This window comes from Castor canadensis, chromosome 2, assembly GCF_047511655.1.
Source record: "Castor canadensis chromosome 2, mCasCan1.hap1v2, whole genome shotgun sequence".
NCBI classification, from domain to species: Eukaryota; Metazoa; Chordata; class Mammalia; order Rodentia; family Castoridae; genus Castor; species Castor canadensis.
The window spans coordinates 179,085,213-179,101,843 of record NC_133387.1 but is presented as its reverse complement, the minus strand read 5'-3'; the positions used below and the strand labels follow the sequence as shown (position 1 = coordinate 179,101,843).

The following is a 16,631-nucleotide window of genomic DNA, read 5'->3' as shown; positions in this document are numbered from 1 at the left end:
CCCTCACTGACCTTGGGGGAGTTGGTCACTCTTAACTTTGGAGATTTAGTGGTGTTTCCATCCCTTGAACTAGGAAGAAAGCGCCAGAGTTCTACTGGCCTTGCTATGGAGGCTAAAATTCAAATGTTCTGGAGACTGCCTGCCCACCTCCAGATGTTCCCTGCCTGCTCTGAGCATCCAAGACAAAAGGAATGAAAACATTTCTTCTCAGATTGAAATGCAAAGCTAAACTTGGCTTCTGCATCATTGGTTAGCCTACTTTAAGCGCCACATCTATTCCAACTCTTCCTGTCTTTTCTTTCTCAGCCACCCTCACTCTGTTCCCAACACCCTACAGTTACAAAGTCCTGGCAACTTTACCCACTATTTATTTGTTATTCCTATCTTGAGATTTCCAACTGCCTTTGACCGTCGTTTAAGCCCTCATTATGTAGTATGAAATTGTGCTTGCTTGTAGTTGAAGCTCCCTTAAGTCAGTGTGCCAATGTCAGAATGACTTCCCTAAGATGCAAATATGTCACTTGCACTCTTAAAATCTGTCCAGAGCTCCATGACATTATAGGGCAATTCTAAGCTCCCTAGTATGGCAAAAAGATCTTCCGGGCTCTGTTCCTGCAGCCTGTTCAGGTTCACATCTTATGCTCCACCTGTAATAGCTGCTTATGACTTCCCACCATTCGTGTCTATGCTCTTGTAATTTCTTCAAGTCAGTTCCTTTGATCATGACTTAGATCAAAGCTGGTGTGTTGGCACATGACTGTAATTCCAGCAGCTGGGAGGCTGAGGCAGAAAGGATTGTGAGTTTGAGGCCAGCCTGGGCTACATAGGAAGACCCTGTCTCAAAACAAAAGCAACCAAAGTTTTAGATTAGTTGTGCTTTTTCCAAGGAAGCTGTGCTTGTCTTCTCCTCCAACTACTCTTGGACAGTGTCTTTATAGAGTAAGCTTCTCTTATGCATGGGTTCTTTTTTTTTTTTTTTTTGGTGGGATTATGGTTTGAACTCAGGGCTTCATGCTTGCAAAACAGGCACTCTACTGTTTGAGCCCATTTTGGTCTGCTTATTTTAAGTGGGGTCTCACAAACTATTTCCCTGGGCTGGCCTTGAATCATGATCCTCCCAATCTCAGCCTTCCAGGTAGCTAGGATTACAAGGGTGAGCCACTGGTGCCCAGGCACCAGTTTCATTACCTGCTATCTATCAATGTCCAAACATATTAAATGAAAATTCTAGAAATAAACAATTTGTAAATTTCAAATTGTACACCATTCTGCGTAGTGTGATAAAATCTTTGCAGCCAAGCTCTGTCCTGCTTGGGAGCATGAATCATTCCTTTATCCAGCCTTTCCAGACTGCATAGGTGACCCACCCATTAGGGGTCTCTTATCAGATAGTGGTCCAGCTATTGCTGTGCTTATGCCCAAGTAGACTTTCTTTTACTTATGATAACCTCAAAGCATAAGTGTTGTAATGCTGGCAATTTGGACTGCTAAAGAGAAGATGTAAAGTGCTTCCTTAAGTGAGAAGGTGAAAGTTGTTCTTGACTTAATTTTTTAAAAAATTCTATGCTGACAGGCCAAATCTTTTTTTTTTGGGGGGGGGGTGTAAGAGGTGGTGGGATTGACACAGGGTCTTTCTATGTAGGTCAGGCTGGCCTCAAACTCACCATCCTCCTGCTTCAGCTTCCTAAGTGCTGGGATTACAGGCATGTACCTTTATACCCAGCTTGTCAAAACAAATTTATCTGTGAAATTTAGAAGAAAGAAAAAGAAATTTGGACTAGTTTTGCTCATACAGCAAATGTCATGGCCATAAGTGCCTGATACATACTAAGTTAAGATGGAAAGGGCATTAAATTTGTGTATGTAAGCACAGGAAAAAATTTGGTATATGGAGTTTGGAACTGCCTCAGGTTTCTTTCTTTCTTTCTTTTTTTTTTTTGTGACTCAGGTTTCAAGTATCCACTGAAATATGTTCTATATAGATAAGGGGGTAGTGTATTCTGTAGACAGTCCTTGACTTACATTGGTTTGACTTACATTTTTTAATTTCATTTAATTTTGTGTGTGTGTATGTGTTTGTGTGTTACTGGGGTTTGAACTCAGGGCCTATATCTTGAGCCACTCCATTATCCCTTTTTATTGATGGTTTTGTGGGTTTTTTTCTTTTGGTGGATTTTTTTCAAGATAGGGTCTCGTGCACTATTTGCCTGGGCTGGCTTCCAACCATGATCTTCCTCATATCTGAGTAGCTAGAATTATAGGCATGAACTATCAGTGCCAGGCCTTTTTTTTTTTTTTTTTTTTTTTTGCAGTACTTGAGTTTGAACTCAGGATTTCACACTTGCTAGGCAGGCACTCTTACTGCTTGAGCTACTCTGCCAGCTCCATTTTTTTATTTTATGATGGTGTACATATGCATTTGTATGTATTCAGTAGAAACTGTATTTTGAAGTTTCAATTTTCATCTGTTTCCAGCTGAGTGATGTGTAATTTGATACTCTCTTGAGAGGCTGGGTGGCAATAGCAAGTCACAGCACCATCAGCCATGCGATCATGAGGAGAAACAATCAAGACTCTGCAGCACACTGTCTGCCTAAGCTAGGGTGTTCAGTAGGCTTGGTGTATTAAATGCATTTTTTACTTTTTCAACTTACAATCATTGGGGTAACCCCCTTGTAAGTTAAGGAGAATCTGTGGAAAATAAAAACAAATAATTAAAATAAAAGTGAAATTATCTTTATACATTTATTTCTTCACTACTTCCTTTGCTGTAGTTCCTTTCTTATAGTGGGAATCTTAAAAAAAAAATAAGCTAAATTAGTTTGTTATCTTTTATAAGTCCCAATAGTGGCAAACTCTTTCCTGCGTCAGATCAAGGTCTTTGCATAATTAGTTCTTTCTGGAATAATTTTCTCCCAACATTCCACATAACACATGATGGACTTTAAAATTATTTAGAAAGAAAATATAGCCAGTGGTTAACAGCCCAATTTAAAAATGCAGAACAGGTGACGTTAGGTGGTTCTTTTCATTTTGTATGTGTGTGTGCAAGAACACATGTATGTAACTCAAGTTCTTTTTTTGTAAAATGGGCCTAATAGGGAGCTGGAATATAGCTTAGTGGTAGAGAGCTTGTCTGGCATGCATAAGACCCTGGGTTCTATCCCCAGCACTTTGGAAAAAAAGGCCTAAAAATCCTAGTCATGAGAATATGTGCTAAACAGATTTACATCTGGTGAATAGTGAATATTCCTCCTTCCTTCTTTTTCTTTGTTTCTAATACTTGTATGTCTTTTCACTGTAAACTCCCAGGAGGCAGGGGATTTGATGAACTCTTCACTGTTGTATCCTGGTACCTAGCATGCTACATAAATTTGTATGATCTGGATGATTGAATAAATGGCCATTTCACCTTAGATTATCAACTGAAGATAAGTGAGGAATTGTGATTGCCTAAAGCCATGTCAGTGGCATCCTCTTGAGCCAGCCTCCAGCTCTTTTGTTGCCTAGTTTTTTTTTATTTTTTTTAGGATCTCAAGATTTTTGCCTGGGGCTGGGGCTACTGCACAGGTGTCACCACTCCCAGCTTGTTTGCTGATATGGGGTCTCACTAACTTTTTGCCTTCTCTGGCCTCAAACTTCAAACCTCCTAATCTCTGCCTTCTGAGTATTTGAGATTACAGGCATGCCTTTTAAAATTTACATTAACTTCTCCAATCTTATATGATCTTAACTATATAACCCAGCAGCCCTTTTTTAGTTTAGTTCAAATAAAAACACTGGTGAAAGTTAGATGGATAGATAAGAAGTTAGATGGGAAGTGGTAAAAAGAGAGATCAAAAATTATTCAGTAATACTTGTTAAAGATCATAAGGCAAGGCTGGAGGAGTGGTAGAGCACCTGCTTTGTAAGTGCTAAACCTTGAGTTCAAACCCCAATCCCACCAAAACAAAACAACAAAAATAACTAAGTCTACAAAGATAGGCTGGTGGCTCATGCCTATAATCCTAGCTACTCAGGAGGCAGAGATCAGGAGAATCGAGGTTCAATGGCAGTCCAGGCAAATAGCTCAGGAGATCCTATCCCGAAAAAAATCACCAGAAAAAGGGCTGTCGGAGTGGCTCAAGGTGTAGGCCCTGAATTCAAGCCCCGGTACCACACACAAAAAAAAGAGATGGTAAGGCAGACTTTACTTGGAGGTAGGGGAGGTGTTAGGTGTAGGGACTACTAATACGGGGTCTGGAAGTTGGGGAGAGAGATTGGGCTCAACTCTGATTCCAACAAGGGTAAGTGAAGGCTCGTAAGAAAGGGTCAGGGTTGAAGTCAGTGGGTGGAAATTGCTAAGAAGAAACATTAGGGATGAGGGAGTTTGTCTCCATTGGTTTTTGTTGTTTTTGTCTTCCTTTTTATTATTATTGTACTGAGGGTACACTGTGACATTTACCCAAGTTCTTACTATCGCCCTCTCCATCATTCTCTTTTATCCCCCACTCCTTCCACTGATTTGAAAGGACTATTGTTGAAAGCAGAACAGAGCAATTAAACATTGAAGGTGGTCAGATACCAAGGGTGAAGGATTTCTACTGAACAAACTTAGCAGCATCTTGCTAAGAACGGGTTCTACTAGGACAGAAAGGGAAGCCTAACATGAGACCGAGTCAGAGTCAGAAAGTACTCAGTAGTCTGACTCAGGTACGGTTAAAGGAGAGTCTTTATCACATTGGTTCTTGGATTTTAGTACAGGAACATGAGCTCTTATTTACTGCATTCACAACTGAGAAGATCATGTCTAGGACTAACCAAAAAGTTGTTGGAATAAACATGTTCAGGTTGAGGTGACCTTGCTCTACAGAGAACAAGTTGTCTTAGGAGGATGCGCTACGGTACAAAAATGACAAGTAGTATCAAAATAACAGGGTGATAGAGACAGCTACTGAAGAAGGCGAAATTCCAACAATGATCCTCAAATTTATTTTTAGTGAAAACCTCAGTTTTTCCAAGCATAAACTATTTTATAAAATTAGTAATGGAGACAGATCAGAAAAAGGACAACTGTTAATTTTATTAACAGGGAAAGAAGTAAAGCTCTGGAAACAGAAGGAAAGTGTAAAAGCTTACCCAAGTTACAGACTTTTTAAATTACAAAATCTTGTTTTACAGAAGATATTCAACACTTTTATGAAATAGACAATACATAGATCAATTTACCCAACTCAGGCTAATGTAAATGATCTGAACATTTTTAAGGTAGGCTAGGCTCAGCTTTGATGTTCAGTAGGTTATGTGTTTTTAGTGTATTTTCAGCTTATGACAGTTTCATTTCACCATGAGTTTATGGAAATGTAACAGCCTCCTCCTAAGTTGAAAAGCATCTAGATTAATGGAGAAAATTGTCCAATACATTGTAGGAAACCCTTCAATGTTTAAAACAGTAAGTCATAAAGGCAAAAACAGGTCCAGAAAACTGGAGTACCCCTCAAACTCATAGCAAGGCCAAACTTTATGAAGGGACATGCCACACACTTCTGACAGCTGATAATGTTCCTCAGTGTCGAGGATGGATCAAGACAAAAATGAAGACATCCTGTAAATATGTCTCTAAAATTGGTAAAACAGAATACATTCAGAATCAAAAAATGAACAAAATCTCCTCTCACTCCCTAATGTGACTGGCCGGTACTTCTCATGAACTAGGTTCTCCTTCACCCCACTATTCCAGCCTTCCTAAATCACAAAATCTTACATCTTTGAACCACAACCAATAAGTCAATGAGTAAAGTGAGAATAATTATGTTCAAAAACCTGATTGAGAAAACTACCATAACTACGTGCAGCCGACAGAAAGGATAAAACAGCATCAGGATACTTAGTTGTCATTGTCTTAGGCAGCCTAATGGGTCCTCAGGAGCCAGAGCACTACAAATTTTGTTCACAAAGAACATAAGCTCATGAAACCAGTGGCCCATCATAACCCTACCCAATCTGAGCATTGAAGACCTGAGGTCTGTTCCTTTACTTTCCATCTCCAGAACCAGTATCAGTTCTTTGCTGGCTGGTTCTATTTGTGTGCAACGCTTTCATTCATGTGGCATATTTGCTCCTAGCATCATATGTTCTTTGCCAAATTACATAATCTTCGGAAGGTGTAAATCATGACTTTGTGCAAAGTTGAAGCCTAGCCAGGTAGTAATAGTTTAAGAGGAAGAGGAACGAATCTCCTAGAGTTCTAGACTTTGGGTTATGCCCACTGGATTAGGGGATCGAGCTGTTGCCTCATTGTCCTCTTCTTAGGCAAAGATGCTAATCATGCAGAGTCCCTCTCTGGGCAAGTGCCATATGGCTTGTTAGTATTTCTGGCTTGCCCAAAGAACATAGAGTTTCTCATCTTCACAACCCAAATACCCTTTCTTCTCTATAGTTTTGTATATAAAGTATAAACCAGATGAAAAGCCATTCAGGTTCTTTCAGACCTAACAAGACTGGAAAGACTGAAGAAAGCAACCATAGAGGATGGGAAGAGGTTACACTAGCCAGGTGTATACTTACCACTTTTTGTTTCCCTTCATTATCAGTAAGCAGCCATTCGATATCCAAGGTGTCTTTTTCTTGAAGCCCCAGCTGATGGTGACAAGGCAAAGTGACCTTTTCCTCTGCCACTCTCTTGATCTCGGTATGAGTCCCCAAGGTTCCAACACAGTAGGAAACTGGAAGAGGAAAACCTCTAATGAGCAATGTAGAAACTGGATGAAAATGTATAGGGAGTAAACATTACAACAGATAACTTTTAGATACCTGTGGGCAAGCAGCCACAGTCAAGGTTTTAAAAAAATCCTTGCCCCGAAGTACTAAAAGTCTCACACTAACTCCTCCATTAATGGAATTCATCACATCTTTAACCTCCATGAATTACAGCCTACTAGTGCCTCTCCTCCTAACTACTGGGTTTTTATCAACAATGAAATGGTTTAGGCCAACCACTATTCTTCTGATCTTTCTGTCTTCTATTAGCAGAGGGTTCCAAAAGGCCAATGCTCTGTCACAGAATCAAAGCAATTTGAAGTTGGAGAAAACCTTACAGATGAACCTTCATCTTTTGCACATGAGTTCCTTTAAATCCATAACAATTGTTTCTGAGTAGTAGCATCTATTTAGGAGGATAAAAAGATGACTAAGGAAATTATTTCATGATCAAAGGATTATATGTCAATTTAGAGAAGGGAGAATTATAGGCAATTAATTATTGGGTTTAGGAAAAGTTTAAATCTTACCAGTTTCTTCTAAAATACTGTATGTAAATCTAGTATGGTGTCTACTGCTTAGTGGCTCTGAATAAAGACAACTGATTTTTTTTTTTTTTTCTTTTTGGTTGTACTGGGGCCTCATGCTTGCTAGGCTTTTTTTTTTTTTTTTTTTTTTCCCTCTTATTGGCCACACTGGGGTTTGAACTCAGGACTTCATGCTTGCTAGGCAGGCACTCTACCATTTGAGCCACACCTTGAGTCCTTTTTGCTCTGTTTTGGAGATAGGATCTCATTTTTTCCCCAGACTGACTTGTACCACCATCCTCCTATTTCACACTTCCTGCTATAGCTGAGATGACAGGTACACATCATCACATTTGATTTTTCCATTGAGATGGGGTCCCTAAACTTTTTTTTGCCTGGGCTGCCTGGAACAGCAATCCTTCTCCATCTCAGCTTCACCTGTAGCTAGTATTACAAGTGTGAGCCACTAGTTCCTAGCTCCTGTTGCTTTTTAGTTTATTTTTCAAGTGGGGTGTTGCATTTTTTCCTGGGGCTGGACTCAGACCCTAGCCTTCCTACCTTCACCTCCCAAGCATCTGTGATTACAGCTGTGTGCTACCATGCATTCCCTAAGACAACTGATTTTATCAAGAAGGTGGTAATTTAGCAGCCATGATGATGTGCACCTCTAATCCCAGCTACTCAGAGACAGAGATGGGAAGATTGCTTGAGCCCAGGAATTCCAGAGCAGCATGGACAAGATAGTGAAACTGTCTGAAAATGAGAAAGTGGTATTTGGTGTGGGCCCTGGAAAATGGGAATTTATGTAAAGGATGAAGGAAAGTGTTGCGATACGGTGAGAGGAAATGACAGATACAAAAAAATACAGGCTAGGAAAGCAGGTAAGGGGATATTGTAAGAGGCACTTAAACTGCTTTACCTGAAAAGCATGGACTCCTTATTCAGACCCACAAATTAACTAATAGCAGGAAAAATGCATGGGCCGAGCGCCGGTGGCTCACACTTAAAATCCTAGCTACACAGGAGGCAGAGATCAGGAGCATGGTAGTTTGAAGCCAGCCTGGGGCAAATAGTTCATGAGACCCTATCTTGAAAAAAATCCTGCCCCAAAGGGGGCTAGTGGAGTGGCTCAAGTGGCAGAGCTCCTGCCTAGCAAGTGTGAGGCCTTGAGTTTAAGCCCCAGTGCTGCCAAAAGAACAAACAAATAAACATGGCATCTGTCCCCTATTTTTGTATCTGTCTTTGTTCTAAGCCTTTCTCTTTGCAGTCACTTTGCAATCACCTTGAATTCCAGGAAAGACAGATGATAACATCTTTATGGCAAGGGATAGAAACTACACCCAACAATGGGCCTTCCTTTGGATGGACCACCTGCCTGGCTCCAGATAACAACTCCATACTTCTCCCAGAACAAGGACTGAGATAATGACCACCTGGATCACACTTTTGATTGAACTGTCTAGGTATGTATACCTTTTGTCCCCTATCCCCAGTTCTTTTGTCTACTTACACCTATAACTCATGTCTGTACCCTGAAGATGGCTCTGCCTCTTCCCACGGCATGTCCCAAGTCATCAATAAACCTCCTTTCTCTGCCTTCACCACGCCTCTTTATTTGGCATTTATAGGCGGTGGCTGGACCTGGCATATGGAATCTTAAGAGTTTGGGCCTTGGGTCCAAAACTCCAGTTTCAATATCAGCAATTGGTAATAAATACCATTGGCTCTGATTCAAGGGCTGTCTATAACAACATTCAGCCTCTCCTTGGTTTCCAACATGGTCAGGTTAGCATAATGATCCCAACTTCTGTTTTGTATCACCTCTTGACATGTGTACCTCAAGCATTGTGTCCTGTTGGAACAAATGAGAGCAAAGTGCAAGACTATGAGAGGAGTTTTAAATATTATACACATATTTGACCAAATTTATATGGTACAATGACATGGAAATAATACTTTCAGTTTTACTACATAGAACAGTTTCCTATTAACTAATATATTTCCTTTTTTTTTTTTTTTTTTTTTTTGTGGTGCCGGGACTTGAATTCAGGGACTATACTTTGAGCCACTCCACCAGCCCTTTTTTGTGATGGGTTTTTTCGAGATAGGGTCTTGTGAGCCCAGGTTGGCTTCAAATAACGATCCTCATGATCTCTACCTCCTGAGCAGCTAGAATACCAGGTGTGAGCCACCAGCACATGGCTTATATATTTTCACTTTCAGTTTTACACTGCAGGTTTGAATACACTGTAGATATTCAATAAATATTTATTGAATTGATTTGAATCTAACCCACACACACATGGTTTTTTGTTTTGTTTTGGTTTGGTTTTTGATAGTATTGGGGTTTGAACTCAGGGCCTCACACTTGCTAGGCAGGTACTCCACAACTTGAACCACTCTGCTAGCCCTGTTCTTGTATTGCGTATTTTCAAGATAGGGTCTTGAGAATTATTTGCCCAGGCTGGTTTTGAACTGCCATCCTCTGGATTTCTACCGCCTGATTAGCTAGAATTACAGGCATGAGCCACTAATGCCTGGCTCACATGTGTTTTATCAGTGAACAAACTAAGGCTTAAATTAAGGTACAGGGGTAAAAGAGTTGACCCAAGGTCCTGATAACTCATTCAGAGCAGAAATAACCGGTATCATAGCCCATTCCCCTTAAGTCCCCCAAAGCAGCTCCAGAATAGCTGAGAAATTTATATTACACTACACTAAACTTGTAAGAAGGAGCTCTGTCTTCTACCCGTGCTAAACCTGACAATGCTCAAATAAAACCACTTCCCTCCACCCCACATAACATAGAAGAAAGAAAAGATGTGCATACATAGGCACTTACTATACACTGAATAAATAAATACAGTGAATCAGATACAAAATTTGCCGAGTTAGGCCACTAGAGGGAATCAAAGGCTCAGATTTGGTTAATGTCCCAAAAGAACCGAAATATAGTGGTGGGTGGTATGCTTCGATAGAGTGCCAAGTTCTATTTATACCATATCCAGAATTAAATACAGCAGTGCAGGGAGGGGCTCCTCATGGATACAAATGGCTTTTCTAAGGCAGGGAGCCCCAATCAGAGTTAATGGTTCTGTAGTCTTTCCCTGAACCTAAGCACCCCAAACTCCAAGAGGACCACCAGGATCTATGCAGATTTCTATGTTCTTCCTGTAGTCTTTTTAAATACACATTCCCGTCTTAGCTCTGTGCTTAACTCCAATGCTTGGCAGTGTTCATGAGAAATGCTCAGTATGTATCTGCCATCTGGTGGATGGGAGGGAAGGGCAGTCCTCTGAGGCTGACCTAAGATTCCCGGGACTGAAGGATTCATCTTCTTTTAAAAAGACCTTAGAGATCATCAATTTAATTTACCAGGAAATCACAGTCCAGAGAACTGAAATGCCAATTCCCAAAGCTAGTGAGAGGCAGAACTGCAAGTAGGGGGACAGTCCCCCTGAGCACCTGGGATTTTGTTAACATCTGTTGGGGAGAGGTGTTGGAAGGCGGTTGTGCTAAGGACACACAAGAAGTGCCTCCTGGTATACATGCAAAATCCCCCATGGAAGCCACAGGCTTTCCCTAAATGGCTTTTGCATGCAACTCAGGCACTCAGTGAGATGCTTGAGGGAATTACTCCCTTCAAGTCTTAGTGTTCTCATTTGCAAAATGAGAATTAACAAGATGCTGAGGTTGAAGCCCTTAGCACAGTGATGGTACATAGAAGTCTCCCTGCAAAATGTTAGCTTCCTCCCTTGGTCTTCTGTGCTAGAAGGGGCTTTTTCCCAGATAACTTCTTTACATTCAGATAAGATTAGTTTAAGGTTTTACTTCTAACACATCTTATTAAAGATTCTCTTGATCATTCAAGACCTCCCTCAGAGATAAGGCAGAAATAACTTTTTGGTACTGGGGTTTGAACTCAGGGCCACTGGCACCCAGCTAGAAATAACTTTTTTTACCATCTCATTTGTTTTTTGGTGGGACTGAGGTTTGAACTCGGGTTTTGTGCTTGGAAAGCAGGTGCTCCACCACTTGAGCCACAACTCCAGTCCAGAAATAACTTTTTTTAGACTAAAAATATTTAGTTTTAAAACTTTAAAAAATTTATTCCAGCCATCTTGATCAATTCATTTATTAGAAAAAAATTTAAGTCCCTCTGACAAACTCTGTTAAATCTATAAACATCAGTCCATTTCTTTTCCCCTCTTTTCTCTGTTATTTTCTTCTATTCTTTTCATTTCTTTTTTGCTCCTTTTCTTTCCTTGTGTGTTTGGCTTGGTTTTTACTCTTCTTTTGTTGTTTTTCCTGTTGAAATCAAATCAAGGTCTCCTGATTTTAACCCATGTTAAAAAAACCATATTGTTCAGCCTCTCATCTGTCACGGGTTTGTTTGACAGCTTTTCTTGATCTCTAAAAAGTACAAATTAAATTTCCTTTTTGCCTTCTTGTGAGACCCCACTGTGACAACACACCACCATTGAGATTCTCTTTCCCACCCTCTAATATCACAGAACATGACCTCTGCAAGCAAACGACTGATGGCTTTAGAGGCTTTGGGGCACATTTGACATTTAGACACAAGATGCAATGATTTACATTATAGCAATTATGGATTTAAAAAAATATGTAGTGCTCTTTTGTTTTTTTTTGTTTATGGTACTGGAGCTTGAACTCAGGGTCTACACCTTGAGCCACTCCGCCAGCCCTTCTTTTGGGAAGGGTTTTTTCAAGATAGGGCCTCGGAACCTATTTGTCCAGGCTGGCTTCGAACCTTGATTCTCCTGATCTCTGCCTCCTGAGTAGCTAGGATTATACCTAGCGTGAGCCACTGGCGCCCTGCTAAAATGGAGCTCCCTTTAATTGACTACAGTGAGTTTAAATTAGTTTGCAAGCTGATAATGGAAAAACGTAAGCTGAGCAAAGTAGTCATTTCTGCTTTATTCTAGTCTCCTTGGAAGGGAATCATTAGTGATTTCAGAATGCCCCCCTTCCTCTTCTTTCCTTACCTCACTGTGGAGATCCAAGTTGAGAGAGGAGGCCTGGCATCAAGCAATAGGCATCTGAACAAGGTCACCAGGAGGTTTGACACTCAAAGAACTTAACAATCGGTATGATATAGACACCAATAAATCAGAATAGACAACTACAGATCCAATTCATGGGATGTACTGGTGAGTACCAGCTGAGAGCAGCCCTGCCTGTCAGCTTTAATCCATGCTGGCTTCCAGTGAAGCATGTTCTTTGATCCTTGGGAGCTGTCACCATGGCATCCATGACTGACACATCTGCTTCCTGCTCAAGTTGCTGGTTATTGGATGCTGCATTTTTTTTTAAAAGCTATTTTAGCTGGGTGCCAGTGGCTTCTTGAAAGGCTAAGACCTGAAGGATCTCCGGTGGAAGCCAACCCTGGCTAATTGTTCATGAGACTCCATCTCCAGAAATAACCAGAGCAAAATGGACCAGAGGTGTGGTTCAAGTGGTAAAGTGCCTGCTTTGCAAACATGAGGCCCTGAGTTCACAAGTCCTGACTTCATACCCCAGTCCCACCAAAAACAAAAACAAAACTATTTTACTTCTCTAATAGAGAATTCTACTTCTGAAACACTGAATGCCTATGGGGCACAGCTTTCTCCTAATTGTCCTACTTACTCTCCCCCAAAGGAAGACTTCTTCAGTATTGCCACCATCAGCACAGGCACCCAACATATACTGAAGCCACAGTGCTGGGTACAGAGGTCAGAAAATAGATGGGTTCATGTTTTAGATTTGAATTTTTTACCACGCTGTGTAGACCAGCAGCTCACAAGTCACAGAATTAGAGCCACAGAAGGTCACTATTCAATGCCAGGTGTGGGAGCCATGCACACTGTAATGTACAGCAGAGCGCCCTCTACTGACATCTGAAATGTGGAAGCTCCTTCTTCCTCCAGATGATAGCTCTCAATGAACCTGGCCTAGTCAGCCATTCACTCAGTTATGTGGGAAGAATTGTCCTCTGTTTGCTTTACAGAGTACTTGAGCAAGTCTCAAGGGAATCACACTAGTCAGGAAAATGAAAGAGATTTTGGACGTTTTCTAATCAGCCTCTCTCATTAGATAGGCCAAGAGCTAAGCCTTAGAGAGAAGGGACCACACAAAGGTCTCCTGATATCCATATTTACATAATATTCTGTAGGGGTCTGTGTGTGTGTGTGTGTGTGTGTGTGTGTGTGTGTATAAGCATGTGTAAGAGAGGTCCACACTATTTCTGGAACCCTGTATGAAGTTCAAGAAACAACATGATGCAACAGAAAGAGCATGAACTTTGGAGCCAGATAGACCTGGATTTAAGCAGTGACTGCAAGACCACCTCATTCTCTGACCATTCTGAACCTTTTCTTCTCTGCAAAGCTAGAATAAAAGCATCAACTCTGAAAGGCTGTCATACTGATTATTGTATATGCTACGTGCAAAGAATCTAGCAGGGGCACATGATATATAGTATATACAAAACAAATATCAATTATTATTAATAATTATACATGCTACATTTTAAAAGAAAAGAAAACCCAAAAACACATCATGGAGGTAAACCAAGATTTTAGTTTGGAAGTTATTTTGCTTGACAATTGTTAGTATTTGGCTATATATATATATATATATATATATATATATATACACACACACACACATATATCAGGCTGCATGGCACCATACCTACAGTGGTTTGGCAAACATTTCCTAATACTAAGGATATTCTTTCCCACAATCACAATATCATTAGCATGCCTAAGAAAATTAATAATACTGTATGGAAGATCACTTCTGATAAAAGTGATTAAGGAAGACACCAGTGAGTGAGTGGGAGAGAGGTAGTTCTGGGAAGATATTTTTTTGCTGCAGAGAGCTGAGGAAAGGAAAAGCCTTCCAGGTGAAAAGAACGGCTGAAGCAATGGTAACATCTGGCCTCTCCTGTCAGCCTCACCATAAATTAGGTTCCCCATCTCTGTAGCATATTTTGCTTTCTACCTCCATACCCAGCCAAACCCCAGAATCTCTCAGCGGAGAGACCCCTTTATGAGACCCCTCTCTTGAGAAAACTCCTGTTTGCTGTGAGCTAGTAAATTCCGATATATTTGCATGTTTTCTCAAATGCAAACATATTTGGTATTTAGACAAAGCCTAAATCTAAGAGATGAAGTTTTCAACTTATCAGTGGAATTTTAGACATCTAGGAATCAGTATGGTGTGTTGGTTAGTTTTCCCCCAAAGCGGTATTTGTTGCTGGTGTGTACAAGGCCCAAGGTGGCAGCCCAAGGCCCATGTGCACATGTGAGCTTCGGTTATGGTGGTCAGATGCTGAGCTTCCTCCCTTCTTTTCAGTCCGTGGATTGACTTTAAAGGAAGAAGAGGAGGAAAAAAAGAAAGAGGAGAGAGGGAAAAAGAGAAGGGGAGAGAAAGGAAGGGAATGGGAAGGGAAGAAGAAGATGAGGAGGGATAGGAAAAGGAGAGTGGGAGTAGAAAGGAGAGGGGAGAAGAGGAGGGAAAATGGTGAGCCCAATACTGACAAAAGTTAGTGGGACAAGTTTTCATTCTATTTTGTTGTTGTTGTTTTGTGCTGTTGAGAATCAACATGTATATGCTAGACAAGGGCTCTATGACTTAGCTATACACCTAGCCCTAAATTTTCAGATTAAATACAGGGTAATTAAACATGATCAACTCACCTCCTTTCTCCTCTGACAAACTGTCTCAATATGTGTTTTGCATGCATTTATCCACACTAAAAAATTACACTGGGTTCTTCACTTAGCAGGAATGTGTGGTGCTGGGAATATAACTATGGTAATAGCCTCCTTTCCTCTCTCAAATCCTTGGAAAGCTGGTGTTTAATGATACCTTACATTAATTTAACAATTAACTCATTTGAATGCATTATCTCAACGGAGGGCCATGGCTACACAGTGAGCTAAAGTTATAAATTCTGTTTAGAGAAGGGAAAGCTGAGGCCTCATGGCTAATGAAAAGCACTACAGAGACATAGCTCACCTTCAATTTTTATTCTGTTTTCTTTCTCATACCAAAGGTCATTGGCTTTACAATGAAATTGTCAGGTGGGAAACAGACCCTACTTTTCTTTTTTGCGGTACTGGGATTTGAACTCAGGTCCTACACCTTGAGCCATTCTACCAGCTTTTTTTTGTGAAGGGTTTTATTTGTTTTGTTTTTTGAGATAGAGTCTTGGGAACTATTTACCTGGGCTGGCTTCAAACTGCAATCCTCCTGTTCTCTGCCTCCTGAGTAGCTACGATTGCAGGCATGAGCCACCAGCGCCCAGCTCAGACCATTTTTATTAAATGTAGATGCACAAAGTCAGAAAGCACAGCTATCTGGTTGGACACCTTTGAGATATACAATTATCTTACTAGATAAGGTCTTGAGCCAAATGCAAGGAGAAAAATTAATAGAGACAAAGATTAAAATACATAGACACACAGAGGGGGATTGACCTGGGAGACACGGAAGACTCTAAGAATTTTGCTGCCCACCAGTTGATGTGGTTGCTGCAAAGCTTATTGAGCCTGGGGCTGCATTCATAGAGGTCTGATGTTCCAAATATGGGAAGTAATGGCCTCATTGTACTTTATGTGAGCCAAACTAGCACACCTAGAGCATCTGCATTCAGTTCTAAATGCTAAAAACCGGGAGGGAAATTGACAAAAACATTGTCATTCAGAAGATTGTGACCTGGAAATGATGAGGTTTGAAAGATGCATCGCATGAAGAATGTGATGGTTGACACCATTATAGATGAATAAGTAGGGGGATGAAAGATTAAAAGGCAGTGAGGTAGCTGCCTTTCAACATTTAAAAGGCTACAAAACAAGTAATAAGGGTTTTCTGCTTCCTCTGATACTTTGGACTGAGTTTTGTAGCAAGGATGAAGATATACCTGGCGTGTTAGGAGGTCCCCTAACACAGGACTCAGGAGAATGAGTGGCATTAAATAAATAAATTCACTGAATAGTACTGTAATCATTTATGTAGGGATATGCCAAGGACTGTGAAAAGGAATCCTTAAGTGTGGATGTTGAACTAAATACTCAAACATTTACTGAGTTCTTAATATATTCAAGGTACTGCCCTAGTTGAATGTGATTTCATAGCAGAATATGAGATACAAAATGTATACTATCGACTGTCAACTATTTTGTCACTACCAGCGAGCTCTTACACAATTAATACACAGGGTCTAGTTTTGTTTTGCTGTTTGCATGACTTTTAAAGATTGTCAAGGGGAGTGGGGGGGCGGGGGGCAGGGGGGAGAGATGGCCCAAATAATGTATGCACATATGAATAAATGAATAAACAATAAAAAAAAAA

General features: G+C 40.6%; 1 protein-coding gene across 5 annotated transcripts in view; it reads right to left on the bottom strand.

Annotated features, from left to right (window-relative positions):
* The window catches only part of LOC109697753 (CXADR like cell adhesion molecule), a 102,143-nt gene that overhangs the window by 18,710 nt on the left and 66,802 nt on the right, over window positions 1-16,631 (bottom strand). For all 5 annotated transcript variants that reach the window (XM_074066509.1, XM_074066512.1, XM_074066513.1 and 2 more), the window contains one exon: window positions 6,547-6,704. In XM_074066509.1, coding sequence (XP_073922610.1) covers window positions 6,547-6,704 — 158 coding nt within the window. The remainder of the gene's footprint in view (window positions 1-6,546; window positions 6,705-16,631) is intronic.